This window comes from Tursiops truncatus, chromosome 14 (assembly GCF_011762595.2).
Source record: "Tursiops truncatus isolate mTurTru1 chromosome 14, mTurTru1.mat.Y, whole genome shotgun sequence".
Taxonomy (NCBI): Eukaryota; Metazoa; Chordata; class Mammalia; order Artiodactyla; family Delphinidae; genus Tursiops; species Tursiops truncatus.
Window position 1 is genome coordinate 37,940,387 of NC_047047.1, and position 18,720 is coordinate 37,959,106.

Sequence of the window (18,720 nt, forward strand, 5' to 3'; positions counted from 1 at the left end):
CATGGTAAATCCAGTGTGCCCTGGGAGCACAGAGGAGAAAGTGCCTAATTCTCCCTAGGGGAGTGTGGTGCTTGTGTAGTTCTCTTCTCAGAGGAGGCTTATAGAGTGAGGACTCTTGTCTTCAAGAGAGCAAAGGGGAGCAGCAAGTGCCCAGGCACAGAAGCATGGAGAAGCATACTGCACCAAGGGGGCTCTAACAGTCATGTAAGGGGGGCTACAGGAGATGAGGCTGCAAGGGGGCAAATTGCCCCCTCATGAAAGGTCTCATTTGCCCTGCTGAGTATTGTGGACTTTGTTCTGTAGGCAACAGGAAAACACTGAGGTGATCTAAATGGAGAAATGACGTGATCGGACTTGTGTTTTAGAAAAATCATTCTTAGGACAATTTGAACAATGGACAGGAGTGGGATAAAAACTGGAAGGGGGGATATTTGTCAGAGTGGAGAGGAGGTGACAGATCTGAGAGGCATTAAAAGCGGAACCCGTGATATGGGAGTGCAGTGGAGGAAGTGTTTTTCAGAGCCTGGGACTTGCACCTTGCTTAATCACCATCATTCTGAGAGACTAGAATGAAAAGAGGCTGGCGGAGGGCTTAGGTGATAACCCTGGAGATCAGCATGCAGGGGATGGGCAGAAAAATGGAGCCTGAAAAGGGAAACCGAAAGAAGGAGGAAGAAAACAGAGAAGACATTTGATCATGGAAGCCAAGGGTCGGGATGGAGGGAGAGGTCAGCAGTGTTAGACGTGGAAGACGGCAAGTAGGATAATAAAGAAATTGTTCTTTGGATTTGACAGGAGGGCCATTGGGCCCTTTGCAGGGAGCAGTTTCAGTGAACGACTGGGGCAGAAGCCGGGTCACAGTGGACAGAGGAAGTGAGAAAGTTGAGACCATGCTTTCAAAATGTTTGACAGGGGCTTCCCTGGTGGCGCAGTGGTTGAGAGTCCGCCTGCCTATGCAGGGGACACGGGTTCGTGCCCGAGTCCGGGAAGATCCCACGTGCCACAGAGCGGCTGGGCCCGTGAGCCATGGCCGCTGAGCCTGCACGTCCGGAGCCTGTACTCTGCAACGGGAGAGGCCACAACAGTGAGAGGCCCGCGTACCGCAAAAAAAAAAAAAAAATGTTTGACAGGATGGGTAAGAGAAATGGACAGTAGCTGGATACGGATATGGAGTGAAAGGAGATTTTGCCTTTTCCTTTTAAATGTTTTCACATGCTGATGGGGACTAGCTGGTGAAAAGAGGGCCAGGTGGTAAAGCAAATCCCCAGAAGCAATGGGAAGAGATGAGTCCAAAAGCAGGTGGGGCTCATCCTGGGATAGGAAGACCCAAGGAGAAAGGATAAGGATGGATGTTTCTATAGCAAGCTTGGTTTTGATCAGTTTGATTTGGGGAGAGGGAGAAGAGATGAATGAGGTGGCAAGTTGGACAACTTCAGGTGGCATCTCACCTGCAGCAAAGTGAGGGTGATGACACTGACAGGCTTTGGGGGAAGAAATGCAAAATGCTGTAAGAATGTCTTTTTTCCCATAACCCATCTATACCAGGGTAAGACCAAATCATTGTCACCTTTTCTAAACACGCCTGCACCACACTTTCTCTGTCTAGTGACAGAAGAAAAGATTGTATCCAGGATTGACTTTCGTTAGCAATGCACTAGAATCAGGACTTTGATTCAAGTTTCACACCACAACAGGTCTATAAGAGGCTAAGATTCTGCTTTTATGGAAGTCACCACTCTAATTTATTTCTAAAATTCTGATGCCTATCTCTCAGTTTAGTTTAATTGCATTAATATTTATTCACCAGTATGCACGCCTGCCCCCCACCCCGCCAGAGCTCGTAGTGCGCCTGTGTTGCTCTCGGGCTCTGAGCTGTGCCCAGCACACAGTAGGCACCAGGAAATGTTTGTTTGGATAACTGAATGGAAAAGGGAACGAATATTTCTCAAACCTGTCTTTCCAACCTATTAGTAGGCTGTAAAAACAGTTCAACAGGCATCCACCATCAGTGTTATCTCAATGAAAGAGAATAGTTTAAATACTAGAGTGATTACATGTGGTAAAGGCAAACATTGCTTCTTAAATCATCACATGTGTGGGGTATGTTATGATTATATTGAGTGAGTTTGTTGTTGTTGTTTTGGTTTGGGTTTTTTTTTAGTGTTTGAAAGCCACTGTTGCAGCAAACACAAAGGTAGGTATGATAGCTTACAACTAACTGTTGATCTGTTTTTGCGCATTGTAGAATCCCCAGTGCCTAGCACACAGCAGATCTCAATAAATACTGGATGCATGAATGGGGGCAGGGGTAAGAAGGGGAGAAATTAAAAGGATTTATTTTATCATGGTTCCCATAGATGAGTTTATATAATAACACTAGGGACTATTTAGCACAGGAATTTCCCGTCTTTAGCTTTTCCATATGCTGTAGATTGAACAAGTCTTTTATACTCTCTAACTTCAGTTTGCATGTCTATTATTAGCCTTTTTCAACTAGGGCTCCTCATATGAACTGCAGAACACAAAATGACTTGAGTGACTATTTTCTTGATTCTTCCCAGGATGGTATATAAGTAGTGTCATTCTTAATACATAGGGGGAAAAAATATTGGTTGAATGAATCATTTCATAGGAGTAAAAGAAGACGTTGGTTGAAGAGATATGAAAGGAGAGAACTGGGCTTTGAAGGTAGAAATGGGAGAGGTCGGTCCAGACCAAAGAAGAAAAGTATTAGCAAAGATGTGAAAGTCAGGAAAGTAACTAGGGGGAAGTAGGCTGGACACAAATGGAATGGGCACTAAGACTGAAATGAGGACATTTTGAGGAAGGTGTGAAAGCCAGTGTGAAGAGTCTTTTTACGCCAATGTGAAGGAAATGTGTTCTGAGTTGTATCTCCCATAGCAGTATCAGACCACGCTGGCAGGCTCTGCAGCCCTGTGCTTGGATCCAGGTCTTGACTCTGCCACTTACCAGCTGAGTGACCTTGGGCAAATTCCCTAACCTCTTTGTACTTCATCACCTCTTTGTACTTTGTAAAATGGGGATAGTATTACTACCTATCTGTATTACCATTAGATTCAACTGCTAGTAACAAAGTAGCAATAACAGAATAATACAAGATAGCGTTTTCCTTTCATGTAAAAATAGGCAGTCCATGGTGAATATGGAAGATATACAATCATCAGGGACCTGAGCTTACATTAGCAATCCTCACCACATGGCTTCCATATCAGGGTCCAGTTCCAGTCAACACAACCACATTCTAACCAGAAGGAAAAAGAAAAACCAAGAGTACATCCTCAACTTGTAAGACATATCCCAGCACTTCTGCTTAGATCCTATTGGCCAGAACACGTCACATGGCAACACCTAGCGAAGAAGGCTGGGAAGTATTATCCTTATTCTAGTCAGCCATGTGCCCAGCCAACATTTGGAAGTTCTGTTCCCAAAGAAGGGAAGAAGAGATATTGGGGGAAAACTAGCAGTGTTTGCCACCCAACCTCATAGGTAAAGGGATTAATACAACTAAAGCTCTTAGAACAGTTCCAGGCATGAAGGAAGCAGTTAAAAATGTTTTTGTCTTATCCTCACCCTCCCTGGCTGGTCTCCTTTACTCCCAAACACAAGCTACCACCAAATTCCAAACACTCCTCAATTGACACTTCTAGATTTACCAGCCAAGCCAGGAGACTCCTAGAGGCAATATTCCTGTCAAGGGTGTCCTGCATCTTGCAGTAATGGTATCCTTGCCAATTCAGACATTAGTTAGGAGCACCCTGAGGGCAGCCTTGGCACAAATGCAGCAGTGACTCAGAGAACAGCAGCAGGGCTGACCCTCAATTATGCATCCTGCCCAGGAGATCTGAGAGGTACATTTTCCTCTGTCACTTTACACCCCACTTTTACATAGCTTCTCTAATAGGATACAAACCAGGCTTCTGTAGCAAGAGAATCTCCCCACCCCCATCCCCCATCCCCCATCCCCCAAAGTGGCTTAAACCAGTTGGAAGTTTATTTCTTTCTCACTAGTGGTTTAGGACCAGTGGAAGCTGGGTGTGTGGGGCTTTCAGATTGTATGTTGTTGCTCTGCCATTTCTGAGATGCTACCCTCATCTGCTTTGTCAAAGATGGCTCAAAAACAAAAAACAAAAAAACAACAACAACAAAAAAAGATGGCTCACAACCACTTCCCTATTCTTCCTTGCAGGAAGAGGGAAAGATAAAAGGCAGGTGTGCTTCTCTTCTTTCAAGGGCATGACTCAGAAATTGAGACATCGCTGCTAGGCTCACCTCAGTGGCCATAACTTAGTCACACACTCCCAGATAAAATATAGAGGAGGGAGTTGTTAATAAAGGAAGACGAGTAGAATGGACATTTGGAGAATAACTTACAAGCCCTGGCTCACTGCCACATCCCTGCTTCTCCTCTTGTTCCCCTCCCGGCTTCCCTCTGTAGGCCTGTGGGCAACATCACCTATCATCCAAGGGCTGGATGTTCTATTCATCTGTGCTCCACCCTGCCCTTGTCTCCAGAGCTCCACCCCACATAGCTCAAGGGGGCACCGTCCATGGTGCTCTCTACACTTCACAACAAGTTGTACAATAAGGCAACCTTGCTTATCCCTCACAGTTGACAGCCTATCAAGTCTACCTTCAGTGTTTTTCTTGAATCATTTTTTTCTTTATTCCATCCCACCCTATTTTGCTCTGGGTCTTCACTTTTTACTGCATGGCTCTTTACAATGTCTTTGCTAATGGTCTCCCTGCCCCCACTAGTTCCTTTCCTCTCCAATCTATGTGACTCCCTGCCTGCATCCTGTGCAGCAGCCACATTCTGGGGCTCTCCAACACATCTGTACCTCTGCACTTTCAAGACCCTCTGCCTTTCCTCTCTCGCCTCCTTCACCAAGACTTTGCTCTAATATTTTCCTCTGCAAAACTTTCTTTGATGTCTCCTTCACCTCTCAGAGAGTCACACTTCCCTCTACCAGTACATTATATCATAGCATTATAATCACATCACACATTTTAATAGCTCTGAAATCAGAGGGCATCTTCAATTGGCAGTGCCCTTGACCTCTATTGAAGTCAAGTTCTCCCAGAGAGGACTGCCCAGTCAACCAAGGCAGTACCAACCAGAGACTCTGGTAGACAGCCTCTAGGATGACCATCAACAACTGCTGCTTCTTGGCCTTCATGTCCTTGTGTATCTCCTTCCCTTGAGTGTGGGCTGGACCTAGCGACTTGTTTCCAATGAATAGAGTAGAGCCGAAGTCATGGCATGTCCTTTCCAGGATAAGGTTGCCAAAACCCTGCTCATCTTCTTGTTCATTCTGGCTGCCTGTCTCTGAGAACTTGCTAGAGAAAGCCAGCAAGTTTATACATTAATAAAGTTTTTCAAGTGTATCATAGAGTAAATTCCAGGCAGTGGGATTGCTAGCTCAAAAGGTGCTTAATATTGACAGAAACTGCCCAGTTATCTTCCAGAGAGACTTACCAACTTATACACCTATTTATGCTTTTCCCCATCCCTTTATCAGTGTTATCCATCTTTCTAATATTTGACAGCTTGATAGATTAAAAAAATTCACAACTTATTGTTTTGATTTGAATTTAATTATGAAATCAGGATGAGCATTTAAAATTTTTGGCCATTTATTTTTCTGCCTATACATATTATCTTTGCCTATTTAATTTTATTTATTTTTGGCCATGCAATGCAGCTTGCAGGATCTTAATTCCCTGACCAGGGATTGAAACTGGGCCCTGGTAGTGAAAGCACTGAGTCCTAACAACTGGAATGCCAGGGAACTCCCCTCTTTGCCCATTTTAAAATTAAGTAATTTATATTTTTCTTATTCCTTTGGGTGAAATAATTCTTACGCCCCTGAGTGCTCTTAATAATTTCTTTATAAATATGGAAATCATCCTTTTGTCATAAGTGTTTTTAAAAATAGGCTTTCCCAGAGAACTAGAACGAAAAATTTAAAAATGTGTATGGAAACACAAAAGACCCCAAATGGCCAAAGCAATTCTGAGAAAGAAAAACAGAGCTGGAGGAATCAGGCTCCCTGACTTCAGACTATACTATGAAGCTACAGTAAACAAAACAGTATGGTACTGGCACAAAAACAAAAATATAGATCAATGCAACAGGATAGAAAGCCCAGAAATAAACCCATGCATCTATGGTCAATTAATCTATAGCAAAGGAGACAAGAATATACAATGGAGAAAATGCAGTCTCTTCAATAAGTGGTGCTGGGAAAACTGGACAGCTAGATGTAAAAGAATGAAAGTAGAACACTCTCTAACACCATACACAAAAATAAACTCAAAATGGATTAAAAACCTACATGTAAGATCGGATACTATAAAACTATTAGCAGAAAACAAAGGCAAGACACTCTTTCCCATAAATCACAACAATATCTGTTCAGATCCACCTCCTAAAGTAATGAAAATAAAAACAAAACTAAACAAATGGGACCTAATTAAACTTAAAAGCTTTTGAATAGCAAAGGAAACCATAAGCAAAACAAAAAGACAACCCACAGAATGGGAGAAAGTATTAGCAAACGAAGCAACAAACAGGAATTAATCTCTACAATATACCAACAGCCCATACAGCTCCATATCAAAAAAAAAAAAAAATCCAGGGCTTCCCTGGTGGCGCAGTGGTTGAGAATCTGCCTGCTAATGCAGGGGACACGGGTTCGAGCCCTGGTCTGGGAGGATCCCACATGCCGCAGAGCAACTAGGCCCGTGAGCCACAACTACTGAGCCTGCGCGTCTGGAGCCCGTGCTCCGCAACAAGAGAGGCCGCGATAGTGAGAGGCCCACGCACCGCGATGAAGAGTGGCCCCTGCTTGCCACAACTAGAGAAAGCCCTCGCACAGAAACGAAGATGCAACACAGCAAAAATAAATTAATTAATTAATAAACTCCTACCCCCAACATCTTCTAAAAAAAAACCACATATCTTAAAAAAAAAAAATCCAATCAAAAAATGGGCAGAAAAAAAAAAATGGGCAGAAGATCCAAATAGACATTTCTCCAAAGACATACAGATGGCCAAAAAGCACATAAAAAGATGCTCAACATCACTAATTATTAGAGCAATGCAAATCAAAACTACAGTAAGGTATCACCTCACATTGGTCAGAATGGCCATCATAAAAAGTCTACAAACAATAAATGCTGGAGAGGGTGTGGAGAAAAGGGAACCCTCCTACATTGTTGGTGGGAATGCAAATTGGTACAACCACTATGCAGGACTGTATGGAGGTTCCTTAAAAAACTAAAACTAGAACTACCATATGATCCAGCAATCCCACTCCTGAACACATATCTGGAAAAAAACATAATTCGAGAAAATACATGCACCCCTATGTTCATTGCAGCACTATTTACAATAGCCAAGACATGGAAGCCACCTAAATGTCCATCAACAGATGAATGGATAAAGAAGATGTGGTACATATATACAATGCAGTATTACTCAGGCTTAAAAAAGAGTGAAATAATGCCATTTGCAGCAACATGGATGAACCTAGAGATTATCATGCTAAGTGAAGTCACACAAACATAAATATCATATGACATCACATATATGGAATCATAAAAGATGATACAGGGACTTCCCTGGTGATCCATAGGTTAAGACTCCGTACTCCCAACGCAGGGGGCCCGGGTTCGATCCCTGATTGGGGACCTAGATCCCACATGCTGCAACTAAAATATCCTGCATGCCGCAACAAAAGATCCTGCATGCCACAACTAAAGATCCCGCACATGGCAACAAAGATCCTGCGTGCCGCAACTAAGACCTGGTGCCGCCAAATAAATAAATATTAAAAAAAATAAAAAGATGATACAAATGAATTTACTTACAAAACAGAAACAGACTCAAGACTTTGAAAACGAACTTATGGTTACCAAAGGGGAAAGGTGGAGGGGAGGGATAAATTAGGAGTTTGGGATTAACATATACACACCACTATATATAAAATAGATAATCAACAAGAGCCCACTGTATGGCACAGGAAACTCTACTCGATATTCTGTAAAACCTACATGGGAAAAAATCTGAAAAAGAATGGATATATGTATAGCTGAATCACTTTGTTCTACACCTGAAACTAACACAACATTGTAAATCAACTATACCCCAATATAAAATAAAATTTTTTAAATTTTATTAAAAAATAGGCTTTTCCAGCATAATAATCACCAAAATCAATGGTGCTGGAGCCAAGGATATGTGGCCCTGTGTTTGGTGGAATAGTGACATACAGTGGGATTGATAAAATGCATAAATGAATGGAGCATAATGGGAACCAGGTTTCTCACTACTGGAGAAGGAAATTATGGAGCAGGTGTAGCTAGAGTAGACCTTGCTGGATCGGAATTGGAAGTATTGGTATAAGCTCATGATCTTTCGTAAGGATAGATAGCTATAGATATTGATATTTTGGTGGTTTTAAAGTAGGTCCAGGGCTTCCCTGGTGGCTCAGTGGTTAAGAATCCGCCTGCCAATGGAGGGGGCACAGGTTCAAGCCCTGGTCCAGCAAGAGCTCACATGCTGGGTAGCAACTAAGCCCATGCACCACAACGACTGAGCCTGCACTCTAGAGCCCGCGAGCCACAACTACTGAAGACTGCGCACCTAGAGCCCGTGCTCTGAAACAAGAGAAGCCACCGCAGTGAGAAGCCCGCTCACCTCAACAAAGAGTAGCCCCCGCTCGCTGCAACTAGAGAAAGCCCTTGCACAGCAACAAAGACCCAACACAGTCAAAAATAAATAAATATAAATAAATAAAGTAGGGCCACATTTTGGTGGGTTTTTCTTTTATTCTCTTCCGTTCAAAGGTAGAGTATAATCTCCTTGCCCTTGAATGTGGGCTGAACTTAATGCCTAGGTGACCTCCAATACTAGGTCATGAAAAGGATACAGCATTCACCTTCTCTCTCTCTCTCTCTCTGCTTGACTGTGGAACCCAGTCACCAACTTGTGAGGAAGCCAGGGTCCCATGGACAGGCCATAGATAGGTGTTCCAGTGACAGCTCCTGAGCTGACAGCCAGGAGCAACTGCCACATATGTGAATGAACAACCTTTGGATGATTGCAGCCCCAAGGACCCAAACATCATGGCGCAGAGAAGGTCATTCCCCACTGTACCCACTTTGAATTCCTGGCCTCATAAACCATGAGAGACAATACAGAATTATTAATTACTTAAGTCACTGAGGGTAATTTGTTACATAGCAATAGATAATTAATACATATTATATGTCTGCATATATGTGTACTATGTGTTTGTACATACATATATTTCCTACCTCTGTCCACTGAGAGTCTAGAAACAATGATAACTCAGGGGTAATGAGCATACCTAGTGTGCAGATCTTGTTTTCGGAATACCAGTCTCCCCTAAAGAAATAGCGGATTCAGGGTCTGGGGCAGAGAAAGTACAAGATGAGCTTGGAACATCCTGTATAGCAAAGTGCTTAAGTATGTCTAAAGGACCAAGAGCCAACTTGAAGGGGTCCCCACTGGCCATCTCTGGGAACATATGAGCATCCAAATAAATAATGATTGTAAAGGATTATAACCCACTGAATAAAACAGGAATCTAAAAGTTCATACTGATATATTGAAAGAATGAATGAATGAATAGGAGAGAAGGGAGAGCCTTCCTTTCAGTAGACTTCCAACTAATATTGTTTATTAATAAGTAAAAACTACTTATTAACCTGACAGGGGAGAAATCTGACAAACACCATCTCAACCTTGTGGTAAAAATTAAACTACATCAATACATATGACAGCACATGCCTCCTGATATGATGCACTGAGATCACAGGATCACCTATGGAATATTCCTGCCAAAGATACATGACCTGAACCTAATCATGAAGAAACATCAGGCAGACTTCCCTGGTGGCACAGTGGTTAGGAATCTGCCTGCCAATGCAGAGGACATGGGTTCAAGCCCTGGTCCGGGAAGATCCCACATGCCGCGGAACAACTAAGCCTGTGCTGAGCCTGCGCTCTGAGCCCGCGAGCCACAGCTACTGAGCCCGCAAGCCACAACTACTGATGCCCACGCCTAGAGCCCGAGCTCCGCAACAAGAGAAGCCACTGCAACGAGAAGTCCGCGCACCACAACGAAGAGTAGCCCCCACTCGCCGCAACTAGAGAAAGCCTGTGCGCAGCAATGAACCCTACACAGCCAAAAATAAATAAATACATACATACATACATTAAAAAAAAAAAAGAAGAATCCGCCTGCCAATGCAGGGGACATGGGTTCGATCCCTGGTCCGGGAAGATCCCAAATGCCGTGCAGCAACTAAGCCCCTGCGCCACGACTACTGAGCCTGCACTCTAGAGCCCGCGCTGAGCAGCGACAGAAGCCACTGCAATGAGAAGCCTGCGCACCACACGAAGAGTAACCCCCGCTCACCGCAACTAGAGAAATCCCACGCACGCAGCAATGAAGACCCAATGCAGCCAAAAACAAATACATTTATTTTAAAAAATAAAGTCTTTATAAAAAAGAAAGAAATAAAGAAACATCGGGCAAACCCAACAATGAGGGACATGCTACAAAGTAACTGATCTCTAATCTTCAAAAGTGTCAAGGTCAGGGGCTTCCCCGGTGGCACAGTGGTTGAGAGTCCGCCTGCCGATGCAGGGAACATGGGTTCGTGCCCCGGTCCGGAAGGATCCCACATGCCGCGGAGCGGCTAGGCCCATGAGCCATGGCCGCTGAGCCTGCACGTCCGGAGCCTGTGCTCTGCACGGGAGAGGCCACAACAGTGAGAGGCCCGCGTACCGCCAAAAAAAAAAAAAAAAAAAAAAAAAAAAAGTGTCAAGGTCAGAAAAGTCAAGGAAAGTCTGAGGAACTGGTCCAAATTGAAGAGACTAGAGACATGACAGCTAAACAGAAAGCGTTATCCTGAACTGGATCCTTGGCCCATAAAGAATATAACTGGGACAACCAGCAAAGTTTGAATGAGGCCTGTCAACTAGATGGCAATAGTGTATCAGCGTTAATTGATGGATGGCCTTGGTTATGTGCACGTCCCAGTTTGTAGGAAATATATGCTGAAGTGCTAAGGCTGACTGATATAGTGTATTTGCATCTTACTCTCAAATGCTTTAAGCATGAATTTTATGGAGAGAGAGAATGATAAACTGTTAACTGGGGAATCTGAGTGAAAGCATACAGTTCTTTGTACTACTCTTGCAACTTTTCTGTAAATTTGAAATGATTTAAATGTAAAACTTTTTTTTAAAATAGGCTTTCCCAGTTTGTTGTTTGTCTTTTTTTTTTTTTTTTTTTTTTTTGCATTACGCGGGCCTCTCACTGTTGTGGCCTCTCCCATTGAGGAGCACAGGCTCCGGACGCGCAGGCTCAGCGGCCATGGCCGACGGGCCCAGCCGCTCCGCGGCATGCGGGATCCTCCCTGGCCGGGGCATGAACCCGCGTCCCCTGCATCGGCAGGCGGACTCCCAACCACTGCGCCACCAGGGAAGCCCTGTTGTTTGTCTTTTGACTTTATTTTTTCCTAAACAGAAGTTTTTGTAAAAATACTCTAATTTACCAAGCTTTTCCCTTTTGGCTTTTGGGTGATATGTCTTGCTTGGGTAATCATTTGAAGAAGGTCCCTGAGTCCACAGCTAATTAAAGAGGAAAGGTGGTGAGTTTGATCCCACTTCTACAAGAGAAACACCAATGGGCATTGAGAAGGAAAACTCAGCTTTTAACTGGAGCCATAGCTTAGCAGATGGAAACGGGGAGTCCTACCGCTTTGCTGCCCCCTGGGTATCTTCAGTTGAATTTCTGGTGGACACCTCAAATTTGGCAGAGCTATCCCTTCAACTAGTCACCTCTCTGGACATTCCTATCTCTGACAGTCAGATTTCCAAACTCAGGAGTCACTTTTGTGTCCTCTCATTTTTCCCATATCTAGCCAGAAACTGACATTCTTTACTCCTGGTGTTCTGCCACCTCCCTATTCCAGACCCTCATCCTTCAACCCTGAATTGTCACTAGAGTAACATGCATTCATCTCCAAGTTGCTACTCATCAATAACCTAATCCTGTAGAAGAGTTCTCAGGGACACCCCCTACCTTAACTGCCTTAAATTGTTTATTATACACAGTGTTACTTTAAACCATGTAGAAACATAAAACTGGACATCAACTCATTCTTTGAGCTCTCATTCAATTCTAAACTCAAAACAAATTTACAAGTAAAATACAAACAAAAGTATAAAACTAATGAAATTCAAATTAACATTTAGTTAATTTGATTCACCCCGTAGTTGTGGCACCATGGCTTGGCTCTTCTGGAATTCCATGTGCCTGTACTATCACGGGCACTGATGGCCAATTTTCCCACTATTTTCTTCTACTGGAAGTTTTACAAAACCTCAGCTAGTACAGTCAGTCACCAGGAAATTGGCCTTCACTTTGACATAGATGCATCATCTATGGATTCATTCCTTCTCTACTCTTTTCTTGTTAATGACAAAGTAACTTGGTTTTATAAATATGGACTCATATACAGGCAATGAAACCATGACATCATATGGGAATACTCAGCTATAAATGGTCATCTAGCTATGTCTGAAATTTCTTAGAATTTTAAATATTCAGAGCAACATTATTCAAATAGACAAAAGGTGAAGCAATACAAGTGTCCATCAAAAGATAAATGAATAAACAAATGAATAAACAAAATGTGGGATATGCATACACATGGAATATTATTCAGGCAATAAAAGGAAGGAAACTCTGACACATGGATAAACCTTGAGGACATTATGCTGGGTGAAAGAAGCTGGTCACAAAAGGACAAATACTGTGATTCCACTTGTATGAGGTGCTTAGTCAAATTCGTAGAGATAGAAAGTACATTGGTGGTTACCAGGGGCTGGGGTGGTGGGGAATGAGGAGTTCATGTTTAATGGGTACAGAGTTAGAGTTTTGCAAAATGAAGAGTTCTGTGGATGGATGTGATAGCTATACAATGTGAGTGTACTTAATATTACTTAACTGTGCACTTAAGATGGTTAAGATGGTAAATTTTCTGTCTATTATGGACAAAGGATTAATCTCCAAAATATATAAACAGCTCATGCAGCTCAATATTGAAAAAACAAACAACCCAATTAAAAAATGGGCAGAAGACCGAAATAGACATTCCTCCAAAGGAGACATACAGATGGCCAAAAAGCACATGAAAAGCTGCTCAACATCACTAATTATTAGAGAAATGCAAATCAAAACTCCAATGAGGTATCACCTCACACCAGTCAGAACGGGCATCACCAGAAAATCCACAAACAACAAATGCTGGAGAGGGTGTGGAGAAAAGGGAACCCTCTTGCACTGTTGGTGGGAATGTAAATTGATACAGCCACTATGGAGAACAGTATGCAGGTTCCTTAAAAAACTAAAAATAGAATTACCATATGACCCAGCAATCCCACTACTGGGCATATACCCAGAGAAAACCATAACTCAAAAAGATACATGTACCTCAATGTTCATTGCAGCACTATTTACAATAGCCAGGTCATGGAAGCAACCTAAATGCCCATCGACAGATGAATGGATATAGAAGATGTGGCACATACATACAATGGAATATTACTCAGCCATAAAACGGAACAAAATTGGGTCATTTGTAGAGATGGGAATGGATCTAGAAACTGTCATACAGAGTGAAGTCAGAAAGAGAAAAACAAATATCGTATATTAACGCATATATGTGGAACCTAGAAAAATGGTACAGATGAACCGGTTTGCAGGGCAGAAATGGAGACACAGATGTAGAGAACAAACGTATGGACACAAAGTGGGGAAAGCGGGGGGTGGGGGTGGGGGTGGGATGAATTGGGAGGTTGGGATTGACATGTATACACTGATGTATATAAAATTGATGACTAATAAGAACCTGCTGTATAAAAAATAAATAAAATTCAAAAAACATTTCTGTGTAGTTTACAATTAAAAATTTTTTAAAAATTTAATGTGACCATCAAGTGAAAGATCAATATTTTTAAGTGCCTGTAGACAACTCCCAGGCTCTGAATGAATATTTCTGTAGACCCTCCCCCAGCGAACACTGCTCTACTCCATTCTCCACCCTACACCTCTAGTCTGGGATCCTCAGGGTTACCTTCCTCTGACCCCTCACTACACTTTGTTGTTACCTTTCAACTCTCCTCAATGCCAGCCTGGCTCCAGCTAACTGGTGCCCACCAAACTCAATACACCTTCTCACCTCTTTGCCTTGGCTTGTGCCTGTCGCCATTGGAAATACACTCTTCCCTCTGCTTGTATTAGACAATCTTTCCATTCCGTTAAGTCCCTTCTCCTCCCCACAGTGGAATGGTCCCAGACCACAGGGACTTCTCCCCATCAAAGGGTGTCAGTACTCCCCATTTAGCATTAATCACACATTCTAAATTATTTTATCACTTATTCTCCCAATCACTCAATAAATATTTATTAAGTGTATGCCGTATACGTGACAATGCGCTAGGCCCCTGAATCAAATGCTGTGTTTTCTGCTTTTTACCTCTCTCATAGCCCCTTATGTATCTTACAGATGTTTACTGCAATGGTTTGGATGATGTTGTACTGGTCTGTACTGTCATATTCCACATATGAAAAGGAAATTTTAAACTACTGAAATCAAGAATAGTATAATCTCAGGATTTGCCTAAGTAACAGGATATTCTGTCGGTTGATGGTAGTTGTTTTGGTATCGATCTTAAAAAGCAGTTGTCAGGACAAAAAAAGGTTTCAGGACTGAATTCAAAGGGAATTATATAGTAGGAGACGCTACATGAAAGTTTCCATGATGATAGCAGTAATGTTATTTGGTCATAAATGTCTGTGATCAAAGCATCAAGAACCTGTGCTGTTTCCAAAGTCCCCCCTGAATATTATTTACCTAAAAGACATCTGCACAAACACAAATAACTTTATTCACATGTTAGAACAGTGTTTGAGTAGACAAAGTTTTAAGGACACAATACAATCAATTTCTTGAGCTCAGATTTGAGTTTTTAAAAAAATCTGTATTCAAGCTCTGGGTATTCTACTTATAGAATTTTGCACATACTCCACCTCCTTTGCACAAAGGTGAAATACTATCTGTATTTACTTAATTCCCCATTATTTTGCTGTTTCAACATGATTTTGCACCCCCAGCCATTTCATTGTTAGTCTAAGGTTGCATCTCTTTCACTCTCAGCCTTTTTTGTGCTTCATTTTCTCTCTTTATGTAATCGAGTATAGCTTCGAGCTATAGGATTGTCCTTTCCAAGGTCCACAACAATTACCTCCCTAGAAAATGTCACTCCTTTTAAAGGTCTTTTATGGTTATCAACAATTGAAGGACTTCCAGTGACAGGTATGGGTGGTTTTTGCAAATAGTCATTCTGTAAGAGAATGGAACAAATAGTACAAATGATCAATTTATGAATGCAAGAGCCCTGCTTTTAAAAATATAGGTTATATGTACCTTGTTAGTGAGAAACAGAAAAAGGATTTCTAAATGATATAGGAGAGCAGTAGTAATCCATCATGATCTAATTTTCATATTTCTATGGTTATAAAAGCACACGTTGCTATATTCAAATAGCCGTTGGTGACATGTGTTATTCTCTCTACAAAGCAGTCAAACCCAAGAGCCATCTGGACCATCATTCTGTCTCCAACTGGCCACGGGTCTTATGTTGGGAGGGCACGTGAGTTGTTCTTATTAGGGAGCCCCAAACATGGAGCTCAAGAAGGCCCTGGCAATGTTTACAGGCTGTTGTAGAAGGAGCCTGGAAGTGGAACAGGCATTTGGGGTCTGGTCCTGAGCTCAGCCATGGTGGAGAAGTGACTTTGAACAATGCATCTTATTTTCTCATTTGTAACATGAGAGCGTTGGATCCCCAAATGATCTCCAAGGCCTCTTCCAGCTCTAACATCTTAGGATTCTGAGTAAAGCAAAATGAAGGGGAATTATTAAGAAAACCACAAATGTAAGAATGAAGATGGAACAAGTGTCCAGGCATAGCATGTGTAACTGACTTAACAAAATGAAGCAATAAGCTAAGAAGAATGCTTTAGATGACTGTGAACATTGCACTCCTTCCAGATATAAACCTAAGTTACAGACAAGACCATCCTTCATTATACCTAGCCAAGGAATTTACCTCTTCTTCAATCAAACTCTAAATGCCCCTTAAGAGTAGAAAAGCCCATCACCTCTTGACCATTTTCTCCAGCATTCTCAGCCCTTTGCTTCTCTTTTATTTTGTCCTCCTCTTCATCTTTCACATCCTCTCCATTTCCTAAGGGTGTGGCCACCACTGCTTTACTCTGTCTCTGGACAAGAATGCCAGGCCTCGTGGGTACAAGAGTCGTAGAAAATCAATCAGCAAGGTTCTTATTTGTTTGTTTTTTTTTAATTTATTTATTTTTATTTTTGGCTGTGTTGGGTCTTCGTTTCTGTGCGAGGGCTTTCTCTAGTTGTGGCAAGTGGGGGCCACTCTTCATCGCGGTGCGCGGGCCTCTCCCTGTCGTGGCCTCTCCCGTTGCGGAGCACAGGCTCCAGACACGCAGAATCAGTAGTTGTGGCTCACGGGCCTAGCTGCTCCGCGGCATGTGGGATCTTCCCAGACCAGGGCTCGAACCCGTGTCCCCTGCATTAGCAGGCAGATTCTCAACCACTGAGCCACCAGGGAAGCCCGAAGGTTTTTGAAATTCATACATCTTAGCCACCATTATCACACACAAAAATGGCGTTCTACCACAGTCCAAGATGCAGACCTACTTTTCTTTGTCTCCTGAATTGTTCATCTCTGTATTAGCAGCTGTACAATCTTCACCTCCATTAGCATCTATACAAGGACCTTTTTCTGTCTCTTCATCTGTCCTGCTTTGGGAACTGAAATCAAAAATGAAAAAATTTGGAAAAGAAAGAATGGTCTTGATGTTAAGGCTTGGAAAGGAACTTCACTTTTAAACAGGAAATTAGCATTTCTAAAACCCTGAAATAGGAAAAACAGATAGCTACAGCCTTATTATTTGCTGCATTTTAAATTGTTTTATATTATTTCTAGATACATTTACTAGTGTGACTTTAAATCTGATCCCAATTTATCAGCATGGATTTATACCATTTATATTAAAAAAACCACCAATAAAAAGAAGATGCAACTGAGGCAAATTAGAAGGATGACGAAGAAAGTGAATGCTGTGGTTTCAAAGCTCATAGGGTTAGCTAGAAGACTCATCCACTCTCACAGTCACAGATCATTCAGATATACTTTTCCAGCTCAGTTTGAATGTAGTTCTCTTGTTCTTTAAATTTTCTGGAAACAGAAGAATAAAAGGGTGCTTTCATTGTTGTTCTTTGGATCCGCTTCATCAGATATGCTCTGCTTGCTTTGGTGGCGTGGACTCACACGGGTTAATTTCTCTCCACAAACGTGGTAGGGGCTGAGGTGGCTAGAGGGGAGACTGAGCTGGGGCACGTGGGGCTCAGCCCACCTCCCTTCACCTCAAAACTATCAGAATTCAGACGACAGAGGAATTGGAGCAGCTGGAGCCGAGCCCAGCTCCCCATTCTTCCTTCTGCAGTGACATCATAGAATCATGGAACCGTTGAGTTAGAGGGATCAGAGCACCAGGCCAACCCCACCCATCACCTGAAGTCAGAAGAATCACAAAACTCCCCACTGGGCGGCAGTCTATCTGTCCTCCCTCTGAGAGGTCCGGAGTGGCTTTGGATAAGGATTTTCTTCCTACACTCGAAATACCACCTCTCCTTTCTTAACCTGAGCATATGTTACTGTTTCTTTCACAGACCATGAACAATCAGTCCACTTCCTTCTTATATAATTCCTCTCCACAGCCCTGTGGTCAGTAATCGACTTACTTCACAATGGTGTTCTCTCCAGGCTAACTAGCCCACGTCCTTCAGATCCCACATCATCGAACGTAATTCCTGGACATACAAAAAAGGTGGCAGCTCTGGAGGCCAGAGCTGAAGAAGCAGGAGTAGAATAAGATGATCAGAGTAAAGATGACCCCCCACCTGACCTAACTTCAGGTGAGTAAGTGATGCCCATGACAAGGACGGGGAAGGTAGTGCTAGGATTTTCTGAGAACAGGAGGATATAAGGAGGATGGCAGCTGCTGCCAACCATGTCTGAAAAAGTCCGAAGGTGAGCCCTGGGGGTTTTTGGGCTGCAGTGACACTGGCTCTTCTCTAGAGGGGCAGGGACATTGATTTCTTTATCTTTGAATTCTCCACCAAGTCAGAACCTGCAAATTCCATAAATGTTGAATGAATGCGTGTGTGCGGGTGTGTGTGTGTGTGTGTGTGTGTGTGTATGTGTGTGTGTGTGTGTGTGTATAGAGTTTGTTGGAGGGCTCAGGCCAAAGCTGATTTTGCAGAATATGTGAACATATGAATGTGAATTTTTGCAGAATTTTTGGAGGCTTCCTCCAGCTAAAGCTCCCAGTTGAAGACTCAGAGCCTGTCTCACCCTCCTCACACTACGCTGCTGCCAGACTGAGATTTTAAGAGCCCAAATCTTCTCATGTCTCATGTATTCTAGTAACGCACAATGGTAATATTTTATATCTACCTACTGGTGGTTACACAGGTCCAGATATACATAAAAACCCATCA

General features: G+C 42.6%; 1 protein-coding gene across 1 annotated transcript; it reads right to left on the reverse strand.

Annotated features, from left to right (window-relative positions):
• Window positions 1-15,018: 15,018 nt before the first annotated feature.
• Window positions 15,019-18,492, reverse strand: C14H2orf74 (chromosome 14 C2orf74 homolog). The gene is given in 5 exon segments (XM_004322167.4): window positions 15,019-15,469; window positions 16,287-16,449; window positions 16,855-16,968; window positions 17,201-17,208; window positions 17,210-18,492. Coding segments are annotated over 5 exon segments (567 nt in total). The 5' UTR covers window positions 17,318-18,492; the 3' UTR covers window positions 15,019-15,295.
• Window positions 18,493-18,720: the final 228 nt, after the last annotated feature.